Source organism: Pristis pectinata, chromosome 1, assembly GCF_009764475.1.
Source record: "Pristis pectinata isolate sPriPec2 chromosome 1, sPriPec2.1.pri, whole genome shotgun sequence".
Lineage (NCBI taxonomy): Eukaryota > Metazoa > Chordata > Chondrichthyes > Rhinopristiformes > Pristidae > Pristis > Pristis pectinata.
The window spans coordinates 42,288,416-42,316,221 of record NC_067405.1 but is presented as its reverse complement, the minus strand read 5'-3'; the positions used below and the strand labels follow the sequence as shown (position 1 = coordinate 42,316,221).

At 38.7% G+C, this 27,806-nt stretch overlaps 1 protein-coding gene across 1 annotated transcript in view; it reads right to left on the bottom strand.

Moving 5' to 3' along the window:
• LOC127574135 (kalirin-like) overlaps window positions 1-27,057 on the bottom strand; it is a 500,886-nt gene extending 473,829 nt beyond the window's left edge. The window contains exon 1 of the mRNA XM_052022913.1: window positions 26,355-27,057. Coding sequence (XP_051878873.1) covers window positions 26,355-26,421 — 67 coding nt within the window. The 5' untranslated portion in view covers window positions 26,422-27,057. The remainder of the gene's footprint in view (window positions 1-26,354) is intronic.
• Between the last annotated feature and the right edge of the window lie 749 nt (window positions 27,058-27,806).

Here is a 27,806-nt window from a genome sequence, read left to right as displayed (position 1 = left end):
TTCTGCCAGTTATTTGAAATGTATTCCTCTTGGGTTTTTTTTAACCCCTCCACTTCAGTAAATAGGCCCTTCTTATTTTACTCTATCTAGTCCCCTCAAAACGTTATTACACCTCAATTAAATTTCCTCTCAGCCTCCTTTGTTCCAAAGAAATCCTCCCTAGCTTACCTAATTTTTCCTCATTGCTACAATTTTCCAGTCTGTACAACATCTTTATAAATCTCCTCTTCACTCTCCAGTGCAGTCATGCTTTTCCTGTAATGCAGTGATCAGAACTGTACACTGTACTCCAGTCCTGACTTAATTAGTGTTGTATACAGCAACAAACAATCTGGTAGAAGAACTCAGCGAGCCAAGAAGCATCTGTGGGAGGAACAAAATTGCCGACGTTTCAGGTCAAAACCCTGAAAAATCTTCATGTCCTGAAAAATTTTAGTCACAGCAACTGTAATTTTCTGCCTTGCTTCTTCTGACAGCTTGTGATATATTTCATTTGGGCCTGGTGATTTATTTATTTTCAAAGATGGTAAGTCTTTAAGTATTCCCTCTTTTATTATGTTCACCCCATCTAATATTTGCTTTAACTTAACATTAACATGCCCATATTTCAAAAATGAATAAAGTTTATAAAGTAAAAATATCAAAAGATAGTGACTTTGGGCAATTATTTGCTATTTTGCAAAAGGATAAAAATTCAGGTGGCGTTGCTTTAAATGTTAATACCAATCTTTTCTATATTTTGCTATCAACAAAGAGCGAAATCAAATGCTAATATGACAACTACTTATTTGGTTCAGGTATTCAACTAGTTCTAATTTGATCCTGTACGATCTAAAAATTTGGCTTACATTTCATTAAGGAGTCCTTAGAATGGAAGAAATTCAATACCAAGTGCAGAGACCATAAATAAGAGTCAAAAATACCAGAGCTAATACACATTCCATTATCTGTAGCTCAAAATAAGAGGAGTAAAACTGCCACTGATTGAATAAATAATAGAATATGAAAAGTACTGCAACATAATACAGTATTGCAACAAATCCCTTCCTAGTCCAAGTGTATTAAAAGCTGCAGTGTCCTTTCCTGCAAGTCTGCAAGGCAGTATTTCACAACTATCAATAAGTGCATGAAGTTGTATTGACCTTTAATATGAGCCTTAAAGGAAGCAAGTAATATGAAGAATATGGCCTAGAAATTTCATTGCATTGCACAACTTTTTTTATGATATATGTAAGCGAACTTAATTGCTACATACAGTGTGTGAACTAAGTCTGTGCACAACATAATTCCAGATATTGTAGTTTGACCCACATCTATTTGATGTGCTTTTGTACAAAGGTTGAGGAGTACATTAGAGTGACATTTGCCACAAATGTTGTCATTCACAATTTTCTATTGAGAATATATGGTTGAAAATGACCTTCTCAAATGTAGTAAGAGGCATCACCTGGAGAGTGATGACAATAGTTAAAGGTACCATCCCTAGTAGAAACAATAATGGCAAGCCAGTTAATATGGTGAATTTGGACTTTCAGAAGGGCTTCAATTAGATGTCACCGAGATATTATTAAATAAAATTAGAATGTGTAGTATTGGGAGTAATATACTGACATGGATTGAGGATTGGTTAACGGACAGAAAACAGAAAGTTGAAATGACCAGGTCATTTTCAGGTTTGGAGGCTGTGAACAAAGGGGTACCACAGGGATCAGTGATGGGGCTCCAGATGTTCATAATATACATCATTAATTTGAATGAATGGCTCAAATGCAATATATCCAATTTTGCTGATGGTACAAGCTAGGTGCCATTGAGGGCTTTGAGGACACAGAGGATTCAAGTGGATATAGATAGATTAAGTGAATAGGCTAAGAAATGGCAGATCAAACATAATATGGAAAAATGAGGTCAACCACATTGGCAGAAATGCAGCATATTTTTTTAAATGGTGAGAAATTAAAAGACGTAGGTGTTCAGGGTGTCCTTGTATGCAAACCATTGACAGTTAACATGCAGGTTCAGCAAGCAATTAGCAAGGCAAATGGTGAGACCACATCTGAAATACTGAGTACAGGTTTGGTCTCCTTACCTCGAGAAGGATATAGAGTAAAACTCCATTAACCTAGCACATTCGGGACTTTGGTGGTGCTTGACTAGCAGATTTCCCAGTGTGTGAAAGGGAGTGCGGGACCCAGGGTCCTGGTGTGTTGGAAGGATGTGGGAACCAGGGCCCCAGTGTGTTAGTGGAAGCAAAGGAATCAGCACCAGTGAGCCAGCTACTGAACCATGGTGATTTCTAAATAGTCGAATGGTGGGTCATTGGAATTTTACTTTAATTGTGCAGTAAAGATCCCAAAGACATGCTGTTAGCTGTCCTAGTGCAAGTGGGTTTGGGATTGGGGTGGGGGGGGGGGGGGGGGAGCAATAAAATCAGGGGAGTGGATGGGCATGAGAGATTCTGGATAAATAAATGGGGGAATGGGACTGAAACCTGGACTAGATACAATGAACCAAATGGCCTCCTGTATGTCATAAGAAAATATATGAAAATACATGTAAGAAATATGATTGATTCCTGGGATGAAAATTTGTTGTATAAGGAGAGATTAATGAGTGTTTAGGCCTGTACTTTCTTTATCTTCTCAAGTTTAGTAGTGGTACTCTTGAAACACAGAAAATTCTTAAGGGGATGTGACAGGTTAGATATGGAGTTGATGCTTCCACTGGCTGGAATGTCCAGAACCAGGGATTGCAGTCTCAGTATAAGGAGTAGGCCATGCCAGTGAATGAGGCCTGTGGAGGTTTAACTGATAAGCATATCCAAGTACAGATGCATAGATTTTTTGATATAAAGGAATCAAAAGATATGAGATTAGCACATAAAGTGGGACTGAAACAAAACATCAGGCATGGTCTTACTGCATCAAGGTGTAAGGGATGGAATGACCTACTCCTACTTCTCATAGTTTTCTGTTATTTATGTACCAGAACAACCACCACCCTGAAGTCTGGCAGTAACTTTCCATCTCATTCCTCCACAAATGGCCTAAGGTTAAACTTCCTGAAATTAAATTCCTTTTTTTATTCTCTGAAGTGGGGTCGGAGGATGGACACTCCTGACCACACACCATTCCTGTCTCAGGTGTCCATCTCTTGCGGCACAATGTCTCATGGACTTTTAGAAGCATAGGGTACCTATACCCATTACAAGACCAGCACTCAAAAGTTGTAATCTGGCCCAAAGTAGCCCAGATAGATCAGGTGGTGGTTCACATTGGGAACCACGCTAAGTGTGGGAGATTGCAAAGGCATGGCTATACACACTCCCATATGTATTATGTGCAATTGTGCACACAAGGGGCAGAATTCTACTTCTAACAAACGTATTTCTAATGTGTATTGCTTGCTGTGCACTTTAAAGAAAATTGCTTCCCACAGTTTCAATCAAAAATGATGTAGGTCGATGACTCCAGTTATTGTTTTTGGAAAGATAGATTCCAAATTGAATTTGCATTACATGCTATACAACCTTAGGGTCAATCACAGCAGTATGTTTTTTTTGCTTTCAAGAAGCCAAAACGTACAAAATGATTTTTATCTACATTTTTTTTTACTAATTCTCCATAATTTCATTCAAAGACATATTTGAATTGAAATGCTGAACATGGCCACGAAATATGAAAGTAGGGTTACCAACATTGCTGGGTTGGTTGGGATCCTCCTTGTTTTGAAAGTCCCAGGAACTTCTGCCAAAAGTACAATGCAATGGAAGTTTGCAGATGTCTTCCTCTCTAGTTTACAATGTCACGAACCAGCAACAAAAGAAACACACTATGATTCAGTGTTAAAAACTATTTTATTAATCACTACTTATAATAATACGTAAAATAAAAGTAAAAATGTTAGTATGTTAGAATTCAAAAATGTTAAACCTTGAACGTTAACCCCAAAACTAAACTCTTCGTGTGTGTGTGACAAAGTCCAAAACTCCCAGTTCAGGAATGGTTCTTAAAGTTCAGTTCCGCAAGCCATAAGGTGAAACACGAGCAAGGGCTTCTTCAACAACCACCGTTGTCTGAAGATAAGACGTAGATGTAGAGAAACACAGAGAGAGTAAATACGAAATCCAAATGTTCCACGATGGAACCCAAACGACACTTCAGTGTTTACTCGGTAGTGACTCCCTCACCCCGAAAAGCATCCGAATCGTGGTCGTCCACACACACAAATACCTGTTTCCTTCTACAGGTCAGCAACAAAGTGAACTCCACCGGATTACTTCCAACTTCCATACATGGATTTCAGTGGCAGACACAGTTATTGTTTCTCATCCATCGATAGAGAAAACTAGCAGGCTGGTGTCTCTCTCCCTTCTCTCTCTCTCTCTCCTTCTTCTTCTAACTTCTTCAACAACGTCATTACGTCCTTTATCTTCTATTGACGTAAGCACGCCCCACACACACATACACACACACTCTCTATCTTAAAGGGACTTTCACTGAGTCCGTAACAACAAATGCACTCTACCCCTACTGATAGAAAATCTTAAATCAAAGAACAATCACCAAATCTAGATCAAATGTTCATAATAATTCTGTGGTTAAATTACAGACTAGCAATCCGGATTAACAATCTAAAGACATCATTCAAATTCCACCACCTTAGCTGCAAGTTAAGCAACTGGGTTGGTCCATGAACACCCTACAGGGAAGAAAGACTGCTGTCATTATTTGAAGTTTGGCCTACACAGAGTTGATATTCCTTTGAAATCAATGCTTGCTGCGTCTGCAATGATCAATTTTAAAAAAAATGTTTTTCTCTCTCCATAGATACTTCCTGGAGTGATGAATATTCCAGTGCTCTCTCTTTACATCCACATTATTTAGTCTGTGTGTGAATTGTAATATTGTTTAAAAAGTGGCATTTATTTGATTTTTGCAACAAAAAAGTAATTTCTATAGCCAGACTTGCATCAAACATAAAGAAGCATTACTTTAAAACACACTAATCTTGCCAAGATTTAAAATAAAACAAATTTTTATTGCATGAGGCAGGACGTATTCATGGTTACATCCCAATCACTTGTGTGCTCTAAGTGCTAAACAATTAATGACCCTTCAAAAAAAAACTGCAACCTTCCCTTCCACCAAAATCAACAAATTTCCTTGGACATCAGAAATTTACTGGAATGTCACCTCATGTTGATACCAGATCCACTTCTCATTTTTGACAGTATTTCATGTCTGATAGTAAAAATTATGTTTACCATTTAAATTAACATTTTAATATGAATATTTAACATTAAGCAAACACAAAAAGACAATCTCTGAGCATATTTCAGATTGATACTAGAGAGGTTAGAATTAGTTTTGTTTTGGATTCTTGTTTTTTTTTTCCCAATTTGCTTCCCTTCTTTCTGTATCTCTTGTCATTCTCCAATTTCCTCCAGAGAAACATACCTGGGGATCCAATTTTTCTAGAACGCTGTCTCCCTCATGTTATAGTGCAAGTAGAATATCTTCAGGTCATCTGGACTTCCAAATATAAAGTCTGATAATTGTAAATCCGTTCTAAAGGTGCTATGTAATCACAAAATATTACATCATAGGTAAATATTGCTCCAGGACTATACATTCTTTATTTCAGCTGTTCTTAGTTTTACCTGTTAATTTACTTAACTAAGCAATACACACACCCTTAATGTTCCTTCCACTTTAATGTTGCCCTTTTAAGGGGAAGGTCAGGCAAATTACCATCTCATTTACAGAAGGGCAGAAGACTCATTTAAGGATGAACTTTCACTGGCCTGTTCTCAACTATTGAATAAAACAATTTGATTATTTTTGAAAAAAGTGTGGAAAAAATGAAAATGTGAAAAACTACATTGAAAACATTTGTGGAATTGAGAGCAAAACATGTCCTTCAGTATAAGCCTTACCTAGTGGTTGTAATGGCTCCATTTCAAACACTATTTTCATATTAAACTCCTTCAGTTGGTCCAGTGACCTGTCCTGTCCATCCTATATCCATGGGCACTGAGGACAATTAAAACAACTTATAATTGCCTAGAATTCATCCCAGTCATTATATATTTTGGAGAGAGAGTACAAGGTGTTCATGTTGCTCTTAGCAAATGTAGTGCTATTGACCATGGGGAATTGTCTTTAATACACAGACATCACAAGGCATGCCACTGTAATCAGGCAGAATGGTAATCAGACAAAAACTAATACTAAGCCAAACAGGAAGCTATTGAGGATGATGATGATTAAAACCTTGATCAAAAAGGTGATTTTTAAGGAAGCTCTTAAAGGAAGAAACTGAGGAATTTTATGGAAAAATTTCCAAATCTGAGGTTAGCAGGATGAAAGCAAAATTTCCACCAGTAATGGAGAGGGAATGGGCAATATACGGGAGGCTAGAATTAGAGAACTGCAGGATTCTCAGAGGGTTGTAAGGTTGGAGAACGTGATAGAGAATTGGATTGAATAGATCATAAAGAGATTTATGAATTTTAAATTTGAGTGAGTAAGAGTGCGCATAGGTCAGCAAGCATAGTAACTATCAGTCAGCGGGGCTTGCTGGGTCACAGGATACAAGTAGCAGAGAATTCGCATGGTGGAAAAGTGGCAGATGGAAAAAAGAATGCTGCCAGGATAATATTTGAATTGTTAAATCTTCTGTTGAAAAGTATGCAAATGAAGGTTTTGGTGACAGATGTGCTGATATTGCATTTAGGAATATTGAGGAATTTGAAAGAAATTGACAGGTTAATTAAAATTAAAGTTTCTCCACTGGTTGGAGAATCTAGGATAAAAGGAGATATGAGCCAGGCCATTGGGAGTGAGATGAGATGAAGAGGAATGGGAGTTTCTTCTACAGAAAGTAATAGACTACCTAAATTATAGGTCTAAGAGAGATTTTAACCAGCTAAGAAACATTAAGAAATGTTTATCTAGAAATTCTTTCACTCATGATATCTCCTCCCTCCAGCCTTTGTCATGTGATGATATGCAGTGCCTCTAATTTCAGTCCAAATGAGTAAGTTCACTTTCAAAGATTAATGAGAATTTGCAAACACCATGATGCCCACAAATTCTGATTTGATGGCACTTCATTTGCCTGATGTCAACATCATTAGATTTGTTAGTTTAAATAGTAGTACCATTAATGCAAATGCCACTGTAAAAAGGGGGCATAAAGTCCCTCAAATGATTTCATCAACTGTAGCTGTTCCAGATGTTGTTCAATTATATGGCTAAGCAGGTGACCTGCCTGACGAGAGGCAGCTGTAATTCAAGCAACCACATGAAAGAATACCCATGAAGGATCTTGTTGGTAATTACAGTGAATGGAAATTGCAAGTGTTGACATATCATCAGCAGGTCCCTGAAATTATCCTTAATGAAGGCTGATTAAAATCAGTACAGATCCTTGATGAAATCAATGGATAAATTCTTTAGTTTGCTGAGAAACCCCATAAACACAAGTGCAAGGGATTGAGATAAATATGGTCTAGCAGTATGAACTGTCACAGACTAATCTCCTAAAGCACTGAAAATTTTGGAAGAAAGTTCTGAATGCATGTCACTTTTTTTTTCAGATCCATCAGTTGAAGCTCCCATGTGACCATGTCCAGAATTGTGTGATCTTGCTAAACATTTCATTGAAGATAAAATTGAAGGGATTCAGTAGCATCTGTATTTGAGGTCCACTGGTCTCAAAGGGAAGAATGCCATTTGCCCCTTATTGTGAACCCATACCAAACAATTAAGAGTGGATGTAGTAAAGCCACTTATGTCCATATGATAGGTTTCCATGTTGTGGGAAAAGGTCTTCAAGAGATTTTGTGCATGATATCAGTTCCCTTCCTCCTTTATATCCTGCTGGTGGGCCTCAAGAAAGGGCTGAACTATGGCTTTCCAGGTTGTCTTCAATAGGATGGCAAGGATGAAACTGTATCTAGTGAACACTAATGTGTAATTCCAAATAACTGTATGTTGAGTAGCTTGATGGCATTCTCACTATGGTTTTGTTGGTTCTGTGGCTCCATTAAAGCACTCAGGAAGCTGGATCATTATAAATATTTAAAATGGAGGTGAATAAATATTTGATAGATCAAGGAATAGAGGGGTATGGAGAAATGGCACAGAAGAGGAATTGAGGCCAGCATAAATTAGCCATGATTATATTAAATGACAGGGCAGGCATGAAGGCCTCATGGGCTAATCCTATTTTCTTGTGAGCTAATTAAGCTCTTGCAATCATGCCTTCCACTTTCTACAAAGCAATACCAACCAGAAGGCCATATGAAGCTGTAAGGTCAGAAAATGGCCAGTAATCTGATGAGCACTATTGTAGATATTAAAACTTAATACTTTCATTTGGTTACAGAAAAAGTGATACAAAATAAAAAGAGATCGTGAGGCTCTGACTGTTTTTACATGCCAAGGTATCACAGGCCAGTATTTAGACAACAAGTGTATAAAAGCCAAAACTGCTACTTTCAACAATTTCAATCAGATTTTTGTGGGAATATTTGATTACATCCAAGGTCATTGAAACTGTAGTTTATTCATCTGTGGTATTTAATGTTAACATAGGAGTATATCTGCATAAGAAATAGGAGGAGTAGGCCAACAGCATACTTGCACCTATTTGTTAGGTTTCAATGACCAGTATATCCCTTTGAACATAAACATTTCTCAATCTCTCAACCATTTCAAAATAAAATTTTTGAAGTACTTCTACCTGTCTTCCACCAAATATCCTCACATATTTCCACATTGTGCTCTACAGTATCTACTAAGTTGTTGCTCACTCATGCCCCTTGACTACTTCCTCTTAAAACCTACTGCATCTTCATTGCAACTCACCATCTAACTATGTTTAATGTTATCAGCAAACTTGGAAATGTTCCATTTGATCCTCTCAGTCAAATTGCTGATATAGGTTGTGAATAATTAGAGCCCAAGCATTAATCTTGCTGTAATACAAATCACGGAGTGCTAAAACAAAAAGGGCCCATTTTGTTGTACTTGTAGCAGCTAGCTACACACTACGAAATGAAGACACAGAGTCGCTGGTTTCGAAATCAGAGGTCGAATGCCGACAGGGGCGCAGTGCGCCTTTAATAGCCGAAAACTTCCTGCGCTACAGTTCCCGCGCTGACGTCACGCGCAGGTCACCAGACTTTCCCGCGCGCGGGCTTTCCCAGCCCAACGCTGGGGAAGAAGGAGGGCCCCACGCCATCTTGGATCAGGGCCTCCGACGACGTCGCGATACTGGGAGCCGGTTCGATGCCGGTGCGGTGAGTCGCTACATACTCTTTGTTTTCTATCAATAACTAACTTTCAGATCACCCTAATATATTACCCAAATCCCACATGCTCTAACTTTGTTAACCAGCTTCCAAAATGGGAACTTATCAAAATCTTTCCAAAAATCCAAATACACTTATCTATAGGTCCTCCCCAGCCTGGAAACGCCCAATATACGTACAGCCCACATATACGAACAAGCATTTGGGAGACCAGCAGTATTGCTTTGTCAGCTGCTGTGAGGCTGCAGGCACGTTTTGCTGCCTGGGAACTCAGATCATGGCTGCATTTCTAACTTGGAAACCCTGCCATAACCTGGGATGACCTGTGCATAACTACATACATCCTCAAAGAACTCCTACAGATTTTGCCTTTCATAAATTTAAGTTGATTTTGCTCAATCATATTATTATTTTCAAAGTCTTGATATCACATTATAAATTCCAGCATTTGTGCAACCACTGATGTCAGACTAATAAAGTCAAAGTCAATTTTATTGTCATATGCATAGGTACATGCATGCAGGTGCAATGAAAAACTTACTTGCAGCAGCATCGCAGGCACATATCATACAAGCAGCATTCACATGAAAAAATATAAATTAAACATAAATTATACAAAAGTTTTACAAGAAGACACAATTAGAACAAAAAGAACAGTCCTTTTTAGTGCAAAGTGGTCAAAGAGGTCAGAGTTTTGCTAAACCGTAGTGATTAGGATTTTGCCAGTTGGTTCAAGAACCAAATAGTTGAAGAGAAGTGGCTGTCCTTGAACCTGGTGGTGTGGGACTTCAGGCTTCTGTACCTCCTGTCCAATAGTACCTGCAAAAAGATGCTATGGCCTGGATGGCAGGAATCCTTTGATGATCGATATTGATGATGGAAGAGTCTGGGAATTTCATATTTCCCCTCTCCTTTCTTTATTAACCATCGGGATCACATTTGCTACCTTCCAATTTGCATGAACAATTCTACAAGGTACAGAATTTTCGAAGATGATAATGATCATCATCCCTTTACAAAACTCTGGGATTTATATCATCAAATCACAGAGATTTATTAGTTTTTAGGCTCTCAAGGTCTTTATTTTACTTCCTTCTTTGTACTGGATCCTTGTTATTCCAGTATTACTGGAAGTTTTTTTGTAAAATGTCTTCTTTTGTGAAGATTCACATAAGGTATTTGTTTAATTTCAATGGCAATTCCTGATTCCCAGTTATAAATTCTACTGGCATTGTAAGGAACCCACATTTGTCCTTGTTAACCTCTTTACATACCTATAGAAACTCTTACAATCTGTTTTTATATTTCTTGCCAATTTACTTGCACATTCTGTGTTCCATATCTTCATCAATTTTGTAGTCATGATTTGCTAGACTCTAAAAATACTCCCAATTCTCAGGCTTTCTGCTTTTTCCAGCAACTTTAAAAGCTTTTCCTTTAAATGTAATACTATCTGTAATTTCTTCTGTAATCCATATTTGGACCACTTTTACTGTTGTATCTTTCTGCCTTTAATGAATGTATACTTGTTGCAATTCATGTATTGTTTCTTTAAGTACTGGCCATTAGCTGTCCACTGTTTATCATGCAATTTACCAATCTATCCAGCCAATCTGCCTCTCCTACATTCATGGTTTCTTTTGTTTTGATTGGAAAACCTGTATTTAGATTCAAGCACATTTTCAAACTTAATGTAAAATCTTAACATGTTATTAATGATATTCTTTCATTGGGCTCTTTTATAAGAAGATTAATTAAGCCATTTTCTGTTGTACTGAATTGGATCTAAAACAAGTTCTTCAATATATTGAACTGGAAGTCCATCTTTTAGGCATTTCAGGAATTCGTCCCCTTCATTGATGATACTAATTTGATTTGCACATGAAGATTAACAACCTTCATGACTATTGTTGGCACCTACAACTCTAATTTCTGCATTTATACTGTGTCCTACATTACATCTGCTAGTTGGAGGTCAGTAAACAACTTCTCCCAATGTTTTCTGCCCATACCCACATGCTGCATCTTAGCTCCACCCAAATCAATTCTAATTTTATATCATGATCTGCCGGCCACAATTTTTCCAAACTACTCTAATGTCATCCTTTATTAATGCATGACCTCACCTCCTTTTCCTTTCTATCCGTCCTTCCTATTTGTCAAATATACTGGAATATTTAGTTCCCAGTATCACTCACTCTGCAGCCACATTTTCGCAATGGCAACCAAATTATACCCATTTATGACAAGATATGTTGTTAATTTATCCACCTTGTTTGTGATGCAGCATGTATTTAGATAAAATCCCTTTTGGATAAAATAATGTAGGCCCTAATGGCATCAACAAGTTGCTCAGAAACAAAAAAATCAGTAAGATGCAGCAATGGACTGTTCTTATTGGTTCAGCTCAGTCATCTTCATAAGTCACTGACCTAACAATGCGAGTTCTCAGACCTTATAACTATAGAAATTCAACAAGCTCTAGCAATTGCAAACAAAAGGCTATTAGATTGAGCAGAACTGCATCAAGTGGCATGTGTCTGGAAAATACCGATGTTGAACTATGTAAAGTTCCTGGCTCAAATTCTTGATCTAGTCATAAATAAAATTCATTCATGTACTTTGAAAAATAAATAGCGTTCCAGCATTAAAGAGAGGTTTTGAGATCAAAGGGTTACATTCATCCTCAAAGGGTTAACTTGACCCATTATAAACAAATATGCTCATGAATAGTTAGCTTGATCAACAAAACTAACCAAAAGCAGTACAATCTTGTATAATTTATATTTTTCTTCTGAACATTGTGCCTCTGTTGTGTATCAGTAATACTGCTGTAAGTAAGTCTTTCATTGCTCCATGCATACATGTATTTCTGCATATGACAATAAACTCGACTTGACTTGAAAATGTTATGGTGTCATATCTTTTATATTAAATGTTTCTTTCATACATTATAACAATGAGAGACATATAGAGACTTTTAACCACTGAAAACAATTGTGCAACATGCTTATGAAAAACAGGAAGGATACAAAATTACACGATCACTTTTTATAGTTCAACTAACCAACAGAAAATTCTAAAACAGCTCGCCAGCTTGGCTAAAGATGCCAACAATTGGTAGCGCAAGTCCTAAACAGGATCCATAGGAGTACCTGGGATACATAACAGGGCAAGAAAGAGAAAAATAGAGAAATTCACTATCTGCAGCTTTTTTAGTAAAATTAGAGTTTCAAAATTTCCATTACATAATTAAGATTAGTCTCCCCTCACAAAAAAAGATGAACTGCCAAGCACAAATAAATGAATTGCTTTTCAGAAACATTTATTTTTCCAGGATTAGATAATCCTCTTAAAGTTTCTTTTGCAGCCCTACTGGATTATCATATCCAATTAGCCATCTGCTTTTGCTGTATTATCTCCTAATGGAACATACTACTATCAGTAAATGACCACAGGCAGTTCATTGCCAAAACTATTGTTCAATCTGCCAAACAGGTTTCCAGCAACATTGTTCTGAACCAATGATACTCTGCAAAATACAGATTGCCAATTGTGAAAAAGCCAGCAGGAATGACCTTTCCATAGCCACCTTATCGTATTAGTTCCAAGCAGATGCCAAGACCATAGTTACAAACAGCCTATTTTACTAGAAAATGGTAAAACCCCACACTGTTCTTTACCCTCTAAACCACAGTATGGTGCTTTTGTGAATTATCACTTAATAAATGTCAAGAAAAATAATTAATAGGGCATAGAGTAAAGGTCATATCCTACATTAAATGGTACAACCTGACATTTCCTGAATAGAATTGAACAATAACTAAAACAAGACCATGGTAATCACTGTCATGTGGGCAGTAAACTTCTGGTTGTCTAATAATAAGGTAAAATTCAATTTGGGTGTGGTTCAGTTTTAATAATTCCAAATAGTAGCTGAAGTGACCAAACATAAACTACTACTCCATTGTTTTCACCTTAAGATCCAACTGCAATTAAATGATGAACGTGTATGAAACAGAAGCTGAAAACAAATTTGTATATCTTAAAGCACTTAGGGATCATCATTTCATAGAACAACATAGAACACTACAGCACAGTACAGGCCCTTCTGCCCACAATGTTGTGCCAACGTTTTATCTTGCTCTATGATCTATCTAACCCTTCCCTCCCACATAGCCCCCTATTTTTCTATCATTCATGTGTCTATCTAAGAGTCTCTTAAATGTCCCCAATGTATCTGCCCCCACAACCTCTGCCGGCAGTGCATTCCATGCACCCACCACTCTGTGAAAAAAAAACTTACCCCTGGCATCTCCCTTATACCTTCCTCCAATCACCTTAAAATTATGTCCCCTCGTGCTAGCCATTGTCGCCCTGGGATAAAGTCTCTGACTGTCCACTCAATCTATGCCTCTCATCATCTTGTACACCTCTATCAAATCACCTCTCATCCTCCTCCTCTCCAAAGAGAAAAGCCCTAGCTCGCTCAACCTATCTTTAGCATTATGGACAGAAAGAGGAAGCAAAGACGTATGATGCTTGCTCCAGGCCTTTTCCAAATGACTGAACTACAACTGCATCAGATTCAGACAAAACACTGTCATACAGATAAGACAGGAGGGCCCAAATACTTTTTCCCACCTCATTTTTCCCTAAAGTGCCAAAATGCCTGGGAAGCCCTTAGGTCAAGCAGAGTGCCAAGCGGCATAAAAACAAAGGCTAGAAATGTAAGATTATTTTTATTCCTTAAATCTTTGAGTCTGAAGACTTTATTCGGCAGCATCCAAAACATTTTGTACAGTCAATCCTAGAGCTTCAAGCTTCTCACTGAATCTCTACTCCTGCCTCCTCCTGAAAATCCCAGTTAGTGTGTGGCAGGATACCATAGCCCCCCATGGGGTATCTCAGGATGGCATTGGCAACCATTCCAACATTCCTTTTCTTCACACAAGTAAGCTATGGCATGGACAACAATTTGTCTACCTGTAATTTACTGAACACATAAAAAACAGAATAATATTGGAAACTGAAGGTTTTTTGTCTTGCCGTTTTTAGGTCAGATTCCATTGACTTCAACTCCAATTTGGAAGACAGCATGAATGACTTCAAATTTCTACCAGGCTTTCCCATTAACAGAACTTTCAAAGATGGTAGGCATAGCATATGTGCTAAAAAGACTGAAGCATCTATAACTATGTTAAGCCGGAAATAATGACATCACTGGGTGCTCCACAATCAATAACCAGAGGGTCACTATTGGCCAGAAACTCAGCTGGATCAGCCAAGTAAATACTGTGGCTATAGGAGCAGATCAGAGACTGGGTGTCCTAACACTGTATGGCCTTTCCACCATCTAAAAGGCACAAATCAGGAGCATGATGGAATATTTTTCACTTGGCTGGATGAGTACGGCACCCTTAACTCTCAAGAAGCTCCAGGACAAAGCAGCCATCTTGAGTGGCACCCCATCAATCACCCTAACCATTCAATCTCTCCCCACCAGAGCACAGTGCTACAGTATATGCCACCTACAAAATGTACTACAGTTACTCACTCAGAACTTCCCAAACTCATGATCTCTACAACCAATAAGGACAAAGACAGCAGGTGCACGAGAACACCACTACCTACTTGTACTCCTCCAAGCCGCTGACCATCCTCACTTGGAAATTTACCAGCATTCCTTTGTCACTCACTGGAAACACTGGAATTTGCTACGTAATAGCACTGTGCTACTACAATGGTTCAAGAAGGTAGTTCATCACCAACTTCTCAAGCAATTAGGAGTGTGGAATAAGTGCTGGTGATGCCCAGATTTTTAAACACAAATATACATAAAAAAAGTAATGTTCGACTATCAAGAAGAATACTTTCATTACTTCCTGCCAACATGGCGCATTGCCTCTGCTTTGTGGTGTATGAATTGTCTTAATCAGTTTTATTTAAATCAATCCTGGAAAAGGACAGTAAAAACTGACAGAATCACCCGTGTAAGAATTTAAAGCCTCTATGTCACTGCTCTCAATTTGTGTTCCAGATACCACAGGTTGCAAATAGAAATATGTACTTCTCCAAAAATTGTAAAATCATGAAAACAATATGTAAAAATAATATATATCTGAATGTTGCTACAATATGATAGACTACATATCAGCCACTGCTAATTTTATAACAAGGTATGATTTGCTCAGCCTAAAAGTTTATTAGCAGATTCTGTCAACATTACTATTGATAAATCTAGTGGATTAAAATCGAGCCTGTATCACGAACAGATTAGTGAATCTAATAAAAAGAGAAATATCATTAAACTCAGCGCTGCTGTCACAAATAGACTAAAGGTAGAAAAGTGTGATACATTAACCACAGCTTCCATTCTGATACCAGCAATCTTCCTACCCACTTTAAAGCAGGTGATTTCATGGATTTGATCAGTAATCTCATTCTATGCAGTTTGTGGCTATGCTTTTACTGGAATGTCATTATTCCACAGCTGCACTTTGATATTAACTGCAGAAGAAATCCAGCTCTTCAGCAGAGGGGACAACATAAGCCATTAGCGTCCAGTATGTTCATTAAATCAATTCCACTACCTTTCCATCACTATTAAAATTTGTTTTTAAGGCTGTCCTAGATGAAAAAGGCCAGTAAACCTGAGTTTTGACCATCTCAAAAGTCTAAGTGATATTTTTGAAATTGTATGTTGCTTAGTATTTCATAGAACTACCCCAGTTTATATTTCATTATCAACAGAACTTTCCTTTTTCCATAACAGATTTCATTTTATTACACTGTACAAATGCAGAAATTTGTTTTGAGTATACAGAGCTTTACGCAAATGCATATTGCTCTAAAACATAGAAGCAAGCTAGGAGGTAGTGTTCAAATCACTACTGCACATTCTTGATGCCTATTTCATTGTGCCACTTAGACTAGCTTTTTAAATTTTCCATCGGGATCTGAAGTAAATAGTCCAGTCATTACTGTAAGATGCTATAAAATATTTTCTTCCAACTTTCCTTCTGATTTTCTTCATGACTCCTCCTCTGAAATCATCAAATCGTGATGTAGAGAAGTTCCAGAAAAATTGATAATCTTCTGGAATTTTGCTTAAATGTTTATCTTACATTTTTAGCCTAAATAGTGAATAGCAGCAGAACACACATTGGAACAATTCAAATTATAGGAAAAAAACAATTTTGTCAAGAAGCTTACATTACATAACTAATATACTGATTTATAGTGTCTGATGCTATCCAACAAAAGTAGGAAAAAAATAATAGTTAAACACTAGTTATTCTTAACAACTTCCTCATCAGCAGAAGGCCACAGAAGCTTGTGAAAGCATTTATCTGCAAATGGCAGCCTCACCTGTTGAATGGTGTTATCTTACAGTACAAAAGAAGTAGTATTAAAAGAGCCAGAGAAACTCAAATGCTGTTTCAATTGCCTTACAGACTGTAGTTATGATCTCAGCATGGATGACAAACAGTTGGAAAAAAACAGTATTCAAAATAAAGTAAAGCAGGTGACTGCAAATAAACTCAATAAAAATCTTCAGTGCACAAGAGTTCTCATACTTTCATACCTTTTATTTAGATTACCAATTTCTCAAACTAGATTTTGAGCTTCACAATATGACAAGTTCTTAACTAAGGAAAAGTAATTTTTAAATGCAGTAAAAGTATTACATTATTTGGAGGTAAAATTGATGGTCCTGTGTGATCCATGGTAAATATTCAATAAAAGTGTATCAATGGAGATCTCTGCAGAACCTACTGTGCTTTCTTCTTGGACGATCTGGGCCAGAGGCAAATAAGAATTCTGCCTTTAAAGAAGTCTTAAGAATTAGACAAAGGGGAAAAATAAACATATTGGAGAAAATTTCAAAAGAACTTTGAAGGTCATTCTACTTAGGTGGAAAAATAATGGGTAATTTCAATGTAGAGAGTTAGGATAGAAATAAGAAAACAAGACAATGAGAAAGATACCGACACAAAAAACTGTTCCAAAAAAATTGTTTTCATTCCAAGTAATGTCAGGTGGTTAACAAATTTAAAAGTAATGCAATATAATTAGTTATATGAAACATAATTACATTTTTTTAAATAGGCAGATTTTACTGTAAGCATAATAAACAGAAATAAGTGGTAGATAATTTCTTATATTCAGTACCTGTTTGCAGGTTATTAAATTTGCCATTTGCTATTTTGCAAAACACACTTGTCAGAATCTACCGATCAATCTCCCATTTACCTATTCAAAAAAATAAAATCTACTTTCAAGAAAAAGAAGTTTCTTTCTAGATTTCCATTCTCCCCAATTTAAATCCGAATTTGAAAGAATTTTCAGTCTAATCCAGTAAAGGAGTCAAATCACACCAGCAATTTGTAAATGTATCTTATATATTTGCAATATAATAACCATATATTTTAATATTTGTTTTGGTAATAACATCAAATGTAATGAAATATACAATACAGAAGTAATTTAACTTTACAGTATCATTAAAAATACTAAGTGTTTTTATTTTACTCTAATTTTCTCAAACCACCATTTCTTCATTAAGGTCATGAGACTGATCTGGTTCCAGGCTGCTCTTGAACTACTTTCTAGAAAGTAAGTAAAATGCTATGGCTTGACTCACTCTAAGTTTTAATTTCCTTCATCAAGAAAGATGTCTTCTGTAAATACTGTCTTCTTTATAGTTGACATCCAGAACATGTGACGTAGGAAATTATAGAAAAAAAGTTATGTCCTACCATTTTGTAAGTCTAGGGATTTTCAATACATTATCATTAATAATAATTTTCTGCACAGACTTTATGAATATTTAATTCCTTTCTTACTTCTTGCATTTGCAACACTGGTTGCAAAAGGAAGAAGTGGAGGAATTGTAAATCTGTTGAATTAAAGGACACCGTGGTAGCCAACCTTCCTACAAGTAAAAGCATTCTGAGTTCAAGTCAAAACGTAAGGAACTTTGCACAAAATCTTGTCCAGCATTCAATGAAGTATGGACAAATGATGCATTAAACCAAGACCTCATTTGTCCTTTAAGGTGGATATAAATAGTACCACGTAAAGAACAGGCTAGCTCCTCCTTATGTACTGGCCAATTTGAGCATCCGTCTGAATGTCAGCAATGCTACTGCTCTGTAGAACTATTACAATTGAAATAGCCTTGTTTGCAGATACATTTTAATAAGCTTGAGTATTCAAGTGTTTCTGATGTAATTCAGACCTTTGCACATTTAGTCCAATTATTACAGTAACAATTTTAGTTCAGTGTTAGTTATGATGGGCACAAAAACAGAACACAAAAAGGAAAAAAAATTCTATGATTCCTGTCACAGCAAGGTCTTTATTGAGCTCATATGTTTCTCATCTACTACCTGGCCATTAGATTTATTGGCAAACAACTCAGAACAAATAACACATTATACTCCAAATACAGGGGTCAGAAATGAAGATGAAAGTTTATTCTCAAATTGAGCTAAGATATGTACGATGTGGTATCACTGGTCATTTACAAAAAAGAAATTTTGTGACATCACTGTTTTTCCTCCAGGAAGTTTCAGGGTCTATTTGATAAATCGGGCAATATTTTGCAAATGTATTGCTGAGGTAGTGTATTTGATGATTGCTGGAAATGAAATTAAAATGTATAATGAAAAGATAAATTATGGGACAAAAGGAGTATGCAAAGAGATGGTGGGATCACTAAAATGGGTGTGAATCAAAAAACAAGCTGCTGGAAGAACTCAGCAGGTCAAGTTGCATCTGTGGAGGCAAAGGGATGGTTGTCATTTCAGTTCATGCCCCTGCATCAGGACTGAGAGGGTAGAGGGAAGATACCAGAATAAAAAAATGGTGAGATGCAGGAGTGAGACAGGGGCTGGGAGGTGATAGATGGAACCAGGTGAGGTGGGGGGAGATGGGAAGATACAGCCGGATGGAGAAGAGAGAGGGGGAGTTTAGAGACAAGAGGCTGGAGAGCGATAGGTGGAAACACATACGGGGGAAAATAAAAGAGCAGATGGGAGAAGGGGAGGGGGAATGTTGCAGGGCTTAATTTATAAGAAGAGATTGGATAGGCTGGGACTATTTTCCCTCAACCAAAGGAGGCTGAGGGGTGACCTTATAGAGGGGACACAGTCTTTTTCCAGTAGGGGATAAATTTAAGTTGAGAGGGGAAAGATTTAAAGGTGAACTAAGGGACAAATTTTTCACATGGAGGGTGGTGGGTATACGAAATGAGCTGCCAGAGAAGGTGGTAGAGGTAGTTACAATTACAACATTTAAAAGACATTTGGACAGGTACATAAATATACAAACAAATAGGACTAGCTCAGACAGGCATCTTGGTCGGCATGGATGAATTGGACCAAAGAGCCTGTTTCTGTACTGTACGAGTCTATGACAGAGGCTGGAAGGTGATGAGTGAAACTATAAGGGAGGAATCATGGGCAAATGGAACCAGATAGGAAGGGTAGGCCAGGGGGGAAGAAACCTAGGTGTATAGGCGTGTGGGTGAAAGGCAGATGGTTATGGGAAAGGTGGAGCAACCTAGGTGGACTGGTAGGAGTGGGAAAGGTACACATGGGGGTGTGTGTTACCTGAAATTGGAAAATTCAATGTTCATACCATTGGGTTGTAGGCTATCCGTGGAATGCAAGGTGTTGTTCCTCTAGTTTGCGCTTGGCCTCACTATGGCAGTGGAAAAGGCTGAGTACAGACAGGTCGGTGTGGGAATGGAAAGGGGAGTTAAGTGACATGCAACCAGAAGCTTAAGGTGGCCCTTGTAGACAGAGTGTAGGTGCTATGCAAAATGGTTGCTTCATCTACACAGTCTCATCAATGTAGAGGAGGCCACATCGAGAGCACCAAGTGCAATAGATGAGGTTGGAAGAGGTACACACGAATGTCTGCCTCATCTGGTCGCTGGATGGTGGTGAGGGAGATGGTATAGAGACAAGTGTTGTACCTCCTATGGTTACCAACAAAAGTGCCAGAGGACAAGAAGGAATGAGCGCGAAGGAATGAGCAGACTAGGGAGCCGTGGAGAAAGTGGTTCCCTGAGGAAAGCAGAAAGGTGGGGGAGAGAGAAAGATGTGACTGATGGTGGGATCCCACTGCAGTTGGCAGAAATGGCAAAGAATGATATGCTGAATGCGGAGCCTAGTAGGTTGAGGACAGGGTAACTTCATCATTGTTCATTCTGGTGGGGGGGGGGGGGGGTGGTGCGAAGGGCAGACTTCCAGGAAATGGAGGAAATGCAATTATGGCTTCATCAATTATGGTAACAGGGAAACTATGTTTCCTGAAAAAAGGGATATTTCAGAAGTCCTGGAACGGAAAGCCTCAATTGAGAACAGATGCAGCAGAGACAGAGAAAGGGATGGCATCCTTACCAGAGACAGGGTGGGAGGATGCAGCGTTGAGGTAAAAGTGGGTTTATGGTAGATATCAGTGTATAGTTTGTCTCCTAAGATGGAGATACAAAAATCCAGAAAAGGGAGAGAAGTGTCAGAAATGATCCAAATGAATTTGAAGGTAGGGCGGAAGTTATTAGCAAAGGTGATAAAATTGATGAGTTCCGCATGAGTGCAGGAAGCAGCACCAATGCAGTTGTCAATGTAGCAGGGAAAGAGTTGGGGAGGATTGCCAGAGTAGGTTTGGAACAAAGATTGTTGCACATAGCCAACAAAAAGGCAAGCATAGCTAGGGCCCATGCAAGTGCCCATGGCTTTGCGTTTGATTTGTAGGAATTGAAAGAGAAGTTGTTGAGAGCAAGAACAAGTTCTGCCAGGTGAATGAGAGGGTTAGTGGAAGGGAACTGGTTGGGTTTTTGTTCCAGAAGGAAGCAAAATGCCTTTAAGACCTTGCAGATGGGGCATGGAGGTGTAAAGACTGGACGTCCATGGTGAAGATGAGGAAGTTGGAGCCAGGGAATTGGATATTGTCAATATGGTGGAGAGCATGAGAAGTGTCCTGGATGTAGGTGGGAAGGGACTGGACAAGGGGAGACAGTATAGAGTCGAGTTATGTTTGGTGGTGCAAGAGGAGGCAGAAACGATGGGTCTCTCAGGACAGTCCTGTTTGTGGATCTTGGGTAAGTGGAGGGGAGATCTCCAGGCGTGACAAGATCTGTAACCGTATGGGAGACAGTGGCCTGGTGTGCATTGGTGGGGTCACAATCTAGGGGAGGTATAATATGTCCGAGAGCTGCCATCCGGCCATTGGAAGATACAGGTCATTCCGCCCTTGTCTGCAGGTTTGATACGAGGTCAAGATTGGTGTAAAGTGAGTATAGTGTTACATGTTTGGATGGGGTAAGGTTGGAGTGGGTGAGGGGAGTGGAGAAATCAAGTCAGTTGATGTCGCATCAGCAACTGAAAATGAAAAGATCAAGAGAGGGTAAAAGGCCAGAGTGGGGTGTCCAAGAGGAAGGGGAGTGTTGGAGATGAGTGAAGGGGTTGTCAGTGGGGGATGAGGACTCCTTGAGCAAGAAATAGGCATGGAGGTGGAGATATCAGAAGGTGAGCTTAACAACATGTCAGGCCCACAACTGATTGAAGTGCAGGTGAAGGGGTAAGAAGCTGAGGCCTCTGCTGAGGACAGAACACTCAGCACCAGAGAGGGGGTTATGGGAGACAAGCGCTCAGGAGATAACAGAGTGGAAGGGAGTCAGAGGAGAGAGGGAAGAGAGGGATAGGGTTGGGATATGGAATCAGAGGAGGTGGGGGGGAAAGTGGTGGGGTCCAGGGCAGGGGAAGAGTGAGGAGGCACCCATAGAGGTCAGGGGCCTGGAGCTGGGAGAGTTTCCAATCCTTCATGGAGGCCAGGAACACAAAGAACAAATAAGAATTGCAGATCAGAGCACAATTGAAAAAGCAAGGCCCAGAACTGTGGGAGAGGGAAAGGGAAAGAGATAGAAGGTAACAATACATGGTGGAGATGATAGATCATAGGATGCAGAGGGAAAACTGTTGGGAGAACTACATACCTGAGATCCTGGCTGGGACTGAACTGGGAGGCCTGAAAATGGGGCTGGAAGCCATATGGACAAGACAGTGTCAAACACGTACTGAGGAAAGACATGTGATTGTAGTACCAAGTCTTGGTGAGACAAAAGAGTGGAAGAGCAGTAGAAACAACAATGGGAGAACAGTGAAAGAGAGACTCACAGAAGTACCATCAAAGAGAGGAGAACTTCTTCAATGTCAGCATGCCTTGAAGAAAATTCATAGTGGAGTAGTAAAATGGAGGCACAAGACTGCAGGTGCTGGAGTCTGGAGCAATAAACAAACTGCTAGAGGAATTCAGTGGGTCAAACAGCATCTGTGGAGGCAATGGGATGGTTGACTTTTCAGGTCGCGACCCTGCATCAGAACCGAGTGTGTAGGGGGAATACAGCCAGGATGTGAACTGATTGAAGGCCTGAAACACCATGTTGTGAAGTCAGCAACTGCAGGCTCAACTGAGAATGTGGAAATGTTTACAAAGCACCAGCCACAAAGTCAATGGCACAGATCAGCAGATAGAAACCTGGAACATGGACAGGCTGTGTTCAAAGCACAAACTCAGTAATAAACTCCAATAAGGAATCCTAACAATCTGAAAAAGTAAATAGATTCAGGAGCAGTAAATTTGATGATATGAAATCAACAGAGTATGTAATGGCAAACAGTGTGCCCAATTTTCCACAACTGTAAAAGTCAACAGGCAAAGTGGCAGTGTACTGTGAACAAACACACAAGGGGCCAGCCCTAATTTAAAAAAAAGGTTTAAATAACAAGGAATGCTGGGAATTAAAAGTAGAGATGACCATAGCACCAGCTAGCAAGCCAAATTTAGTACGGCACACAAATTGGTTGATTAATTGATGTGAAAATTGGGCATGTTAATGGTGAAGTTTTGGAAATAAAGTTGTGAAATAATTTAACTCATACCATGACATAATGTTGCTTAGGAGTAAACATCACCAATAACCTGTCCTGGTCCAACCACGTCAACGCCACAGCCAAGAAAGCGCAGCAGTGCCTCTTCTTCCTCAGGAGGCTAAGGAAATTCAGCATGTCCCTGTTGACCCTACCAATTTTTATGGATGCACTACAGAAAGCATCCTATCTGGATACATCATAGCTTGGAATGACAACTGCTCTGCCCGAGACCACAAGAAACTGCAGTGAGTTCTGGACACTGCTCAGCACATCATGAAAATCAGCCTTCACTCCGTGAAGTCTATCTACACTTCTCACTGCCTTGGTAAAGCAGCCAACGTAATCAAAAACCCCTCCTACCCCAGACATTCTCTCTTCTCCTCCCTCAAGGTGGACTCTTGACCTCACAATCTACCTCGTCATGGCCTTGCACCTTATTGTCTGCACTTCACTTTCTCTGTAACTGTAACACTATATTCTGCATTCTGTTATTGCTTTTCCCTTGTACTACCTCAACGTACTGATGTGTTGAAATAATCTGTATGAATAGCATGCAAAACAAAGTTTTTCACTGTACCTCAGTACATGTGCCAATAATAAGCCAATTTAGAATATAGCTATAATGGTAGTTACACAAGTGTTACATAACAGGAAGTATCCACAATTACAAGATAATTGATATTTATGGTATAATATTGTTGAGAAAATAAAGGAATACACTTGGCAAAAGAAAGTCAGGAAGTAAATTTGATGTTATATTTTTACATTTTTAACATAAAAAGTCTTAATTTAACTTTGCTGTGCATCATTTTGAAACAGTATGAAATTTGTTTGCTTAAACAAAACTGAATAAATCATAAACATCGCAAGACTAATAAACCAATAAACACTTTTCTTAAAGTTAAAGAGCTATTCTATGACAATGACTGAAGTTACTAAAAATTAAAACTAAAAATTATTTTAATCATTAACAAGGTTTATAAAAGGCACCCATTTGTTTTAGTCAACTGCAAGCATGTGTTGACGAATGCACTGAACCAAATTTCTGTCAATGCATGTGCCTGATCATTACTCTCCAAGGACATAATCCCATGAAAGAATCCATTTTCATTGTGCATTTAAGATGATACCTAATTTTCAGCCATTGCAATGGATACAATTGCTTTCAAATTTTATCAGATAAAACAGAAATTATCCATGACTTCAAATTGTATTTGGTACCATAAGCATAGCTTCTAACAAAGGTAGCTAGATCTTGTTTCTTTGTTAGTTCCATTCCCCATCCTTAATACTAATTGTGAAGCAACTACTACAGTTTCATGTTCACCCATAACTAACAATATCTGATTAGTGGTGAAGTAATCCCAACCAAGCTAATACCCAAGAAATGAATGGCTGTGTAATCGTTGAGGGTGGCAGAAGATCAAAAGCATGACTGGCAGACTAGTTTACAGTCTAAATACAAATGAATTTTGAGCTCTAAGGACAATAACACACTCAAAGTTTCAAACTTCAAATAACTGCATCGTGGTCATTTCAATAATTCAATTTGAGATTCTTAATAAGATATAAAAAATAACAGAATATGACAAGATCAGTCCTGAATCTCTCCTGAATGCCTGTTACCTTTAACTATTTGCATGCCAAGGAACAGCAGCTGTGCATCCATCTCCACCGACTGCAACAGATAAAGATAAAACAGGCTTGCTGTTTGTCAACTGTCACACCTGACCCTGGACGGCCATAAAAAAAATCTCAGGAAGGGATTATTTGAAGCACAATGCCAAATTTAGAACTGCTGTTATTTTTAAAAATTCAGAAAAATCCATTACATCATGAAAGCAAGAGCTATTCTTAAAACAAACCATTAAACATCCAGTGGGGTGGGGAAACGCGAATGTTAGTAAATAACCTTCACCTCCACTCCAAGATATCAGAATCTCTTCGCACCTCGACTGAAAGCATTTTTGGTTAGAAAGAAACAACTGAAGGCAACTCATCAACTAAAAATGGTTATATTGTTGTATAACCTATATGGTAACACAATTGTTGCCCATTATTATGACGCCATCATAATTATGTTCCAGTGGCACTAACAAACAGGAGGATGATGTGTTGGCTCATACTGTGATGTGTCCACACAGGCATCCTTCAACATTAGCATTTTGTAGATAGAGAAAATAATTGGGCCACTATAGTTTCTAGCATCCCAATTTATCCGCTGAGAGCATAACTGAAAGTTTGCTATTTATTGTCTTTATAGATTACAAATTGCAATGTTTCTATATCACAGCACATCCACAAATGAGTAGTGAAGGCGGACCCTCTGATTCTAGCAACAGATCTTACGAGCTCAAACACTAGCATGTGTAGAGCGAATATTGTATTAGGTGTTTGAGGTGCAGCTCGATGGCAGCTCTCGAAACGGCGTAGCATACATCTAACATCTTCAATTTGTTTGAATAAAATTGTTGAATGTATTAAACTAAAATCAATATGCTTTTATTATTTAAAAAAAAAGTAAAATGTATCCATGCAATCCTGACAGGAAACTGAACATTTTCAGAGTTGATAATAATTAATCGGTTAAATTTCCCATAGGGTGTGATTTTGCACAAGACAATAATTTGTCAAAAATTCAAATGATGCGATCCTGATTTCCAAGGAGGCACAAAGCGCCATTGAGCTGATTCTACAGACTTGGCCCGGCAGCTGAGTAGCGATATTATGCCAAGACATCAGACCTGCTTTTCTTATTAGAATGATAAAATGTTATCAATCACTTCAATCTTTAAAAAAATCAGAATAATTGAAGAACGAATGCTCGTTATCTGGATGACAGTTGTTAGACACGTTGCTCAAGATTTTACTCTACAGCATCACATTTCCTGAAACCGTTTCATTGTTTAATGTTCACAAGCATGAATGCTATAAGCAAGTCGGCCTGACAGCAGTCATACTAACTCGTGAATTGCAATAGTAATAGTGAGGATACTGCTGCATGCGATAATCGGGACCGAAACCACTTCTCTCCCATCCTCACAACCCCAACCTTTTCCCCAAATCACCCCCCCCCCCCCCGTTACCTGTCTTGAAAAATGCTGCGATGTCACCATCGTTGACGCACTCGTCTGTCCCTTCTGCGGAATTCATCGTTCGCCCAATGCAGAAAATACAAAAGAATTACATCCACTTCTTCTACACACTGAGCTCCATATTCAGCGCTGGCTGTCAGCTGCTGTTAGGTGGTGGTGTTTTGGAGAAAGCTGTGCTCGACCAAAAGTCTCTGCATTTGTCCTCTATTGTTCAAAGGCGCCCTCCTCTCTCCGGCAGCAGCATCACAATACCAACAACAATAGATTACACATGGGCTCGGCTCAATGCATTGCCACTAGTGACAGCTCCTTTACACCACAACTTAGATCCAAAGCTGCTTCAAATAACCACTCTTTCCAACGAGCCGTACATGAACGGCGAATAAAGTATTTCAATGTAACTACCGCTGCAAAGCCTTCGATGGAAATTATCCCAATGACAAGAGGCCGGGAGGAGCCAGAAACACCGGCCGTCGGATGGAGTACATTTTGTGTCGAGTCGGCTGGAAAGAAAATGAGCAGCAGCAAAGACCGCGGAGAGTCACCAAACAACAACAAGGGTCTTCAATGATGAGAAGAGAGCGGTCTCTTGTTTTAAGAAACTCTTTTCTCACTGAGAGCAATGGTGAAAATCTCCAAAACATAAATCACAGTCGCCGGGATTTGCAGCCTCGTTGCGCCAAGGAGTGGCCACATTGCGCCTTCTAGCGTTTGTCGACGCACTGAACCACATCCGATTCCTCTCGAATTTTGCATTGTATATACCCAATTACGATCTGAACATTCCAAAAAGACTATAATTCAAATTAAATGTTATTTTACGCAAAATGGCGGAGGAGGGGGTTGTACACATTTAACAATGTGGTTAAAATGATAGTATTGGCCAAGAGGAGGGATATTGACGCTTTATGGTAATAACTTCGTTAACATTGAAAATGGATTAAAAGCGAAAGCCAAATCATTGTTAGTTTAGTGTAATTTATGATGCCTGTTAATGAGATGCTGGAATATGGAATTCCCTAAGGACCCAGCCCCACCTGTTGTCCCCAAACACTTCTTTTAACCACAATCCATCTGCTCAACATTCGTCCCAGCAAGAATCGATTCAATGATCACATGTGATCAGTGCATATAGAACCCGACTTCTCTGTGAAACAACACGATGCATCCTTATGTGATTTAAAGAGACGAGACACACGATATGTGCCACTAGTACGCAGGGATTTTTACTGTTCAATTTCAACATGTGTAATAGTACACCAAAACAAACACATTTTATTATTCTAGTTTAAAACGACGGCAGATGACTGTCTAATGTGCTTGATATTAATTTGCTCAAGCTGTTTATGATCAAATCAATGCGTTTGATTACGTCATGATGCATCAGGCAGAGAACCTGGTGAAATGACCACATTTGGGTTGTTGGATAAAGGGCAGAACGTG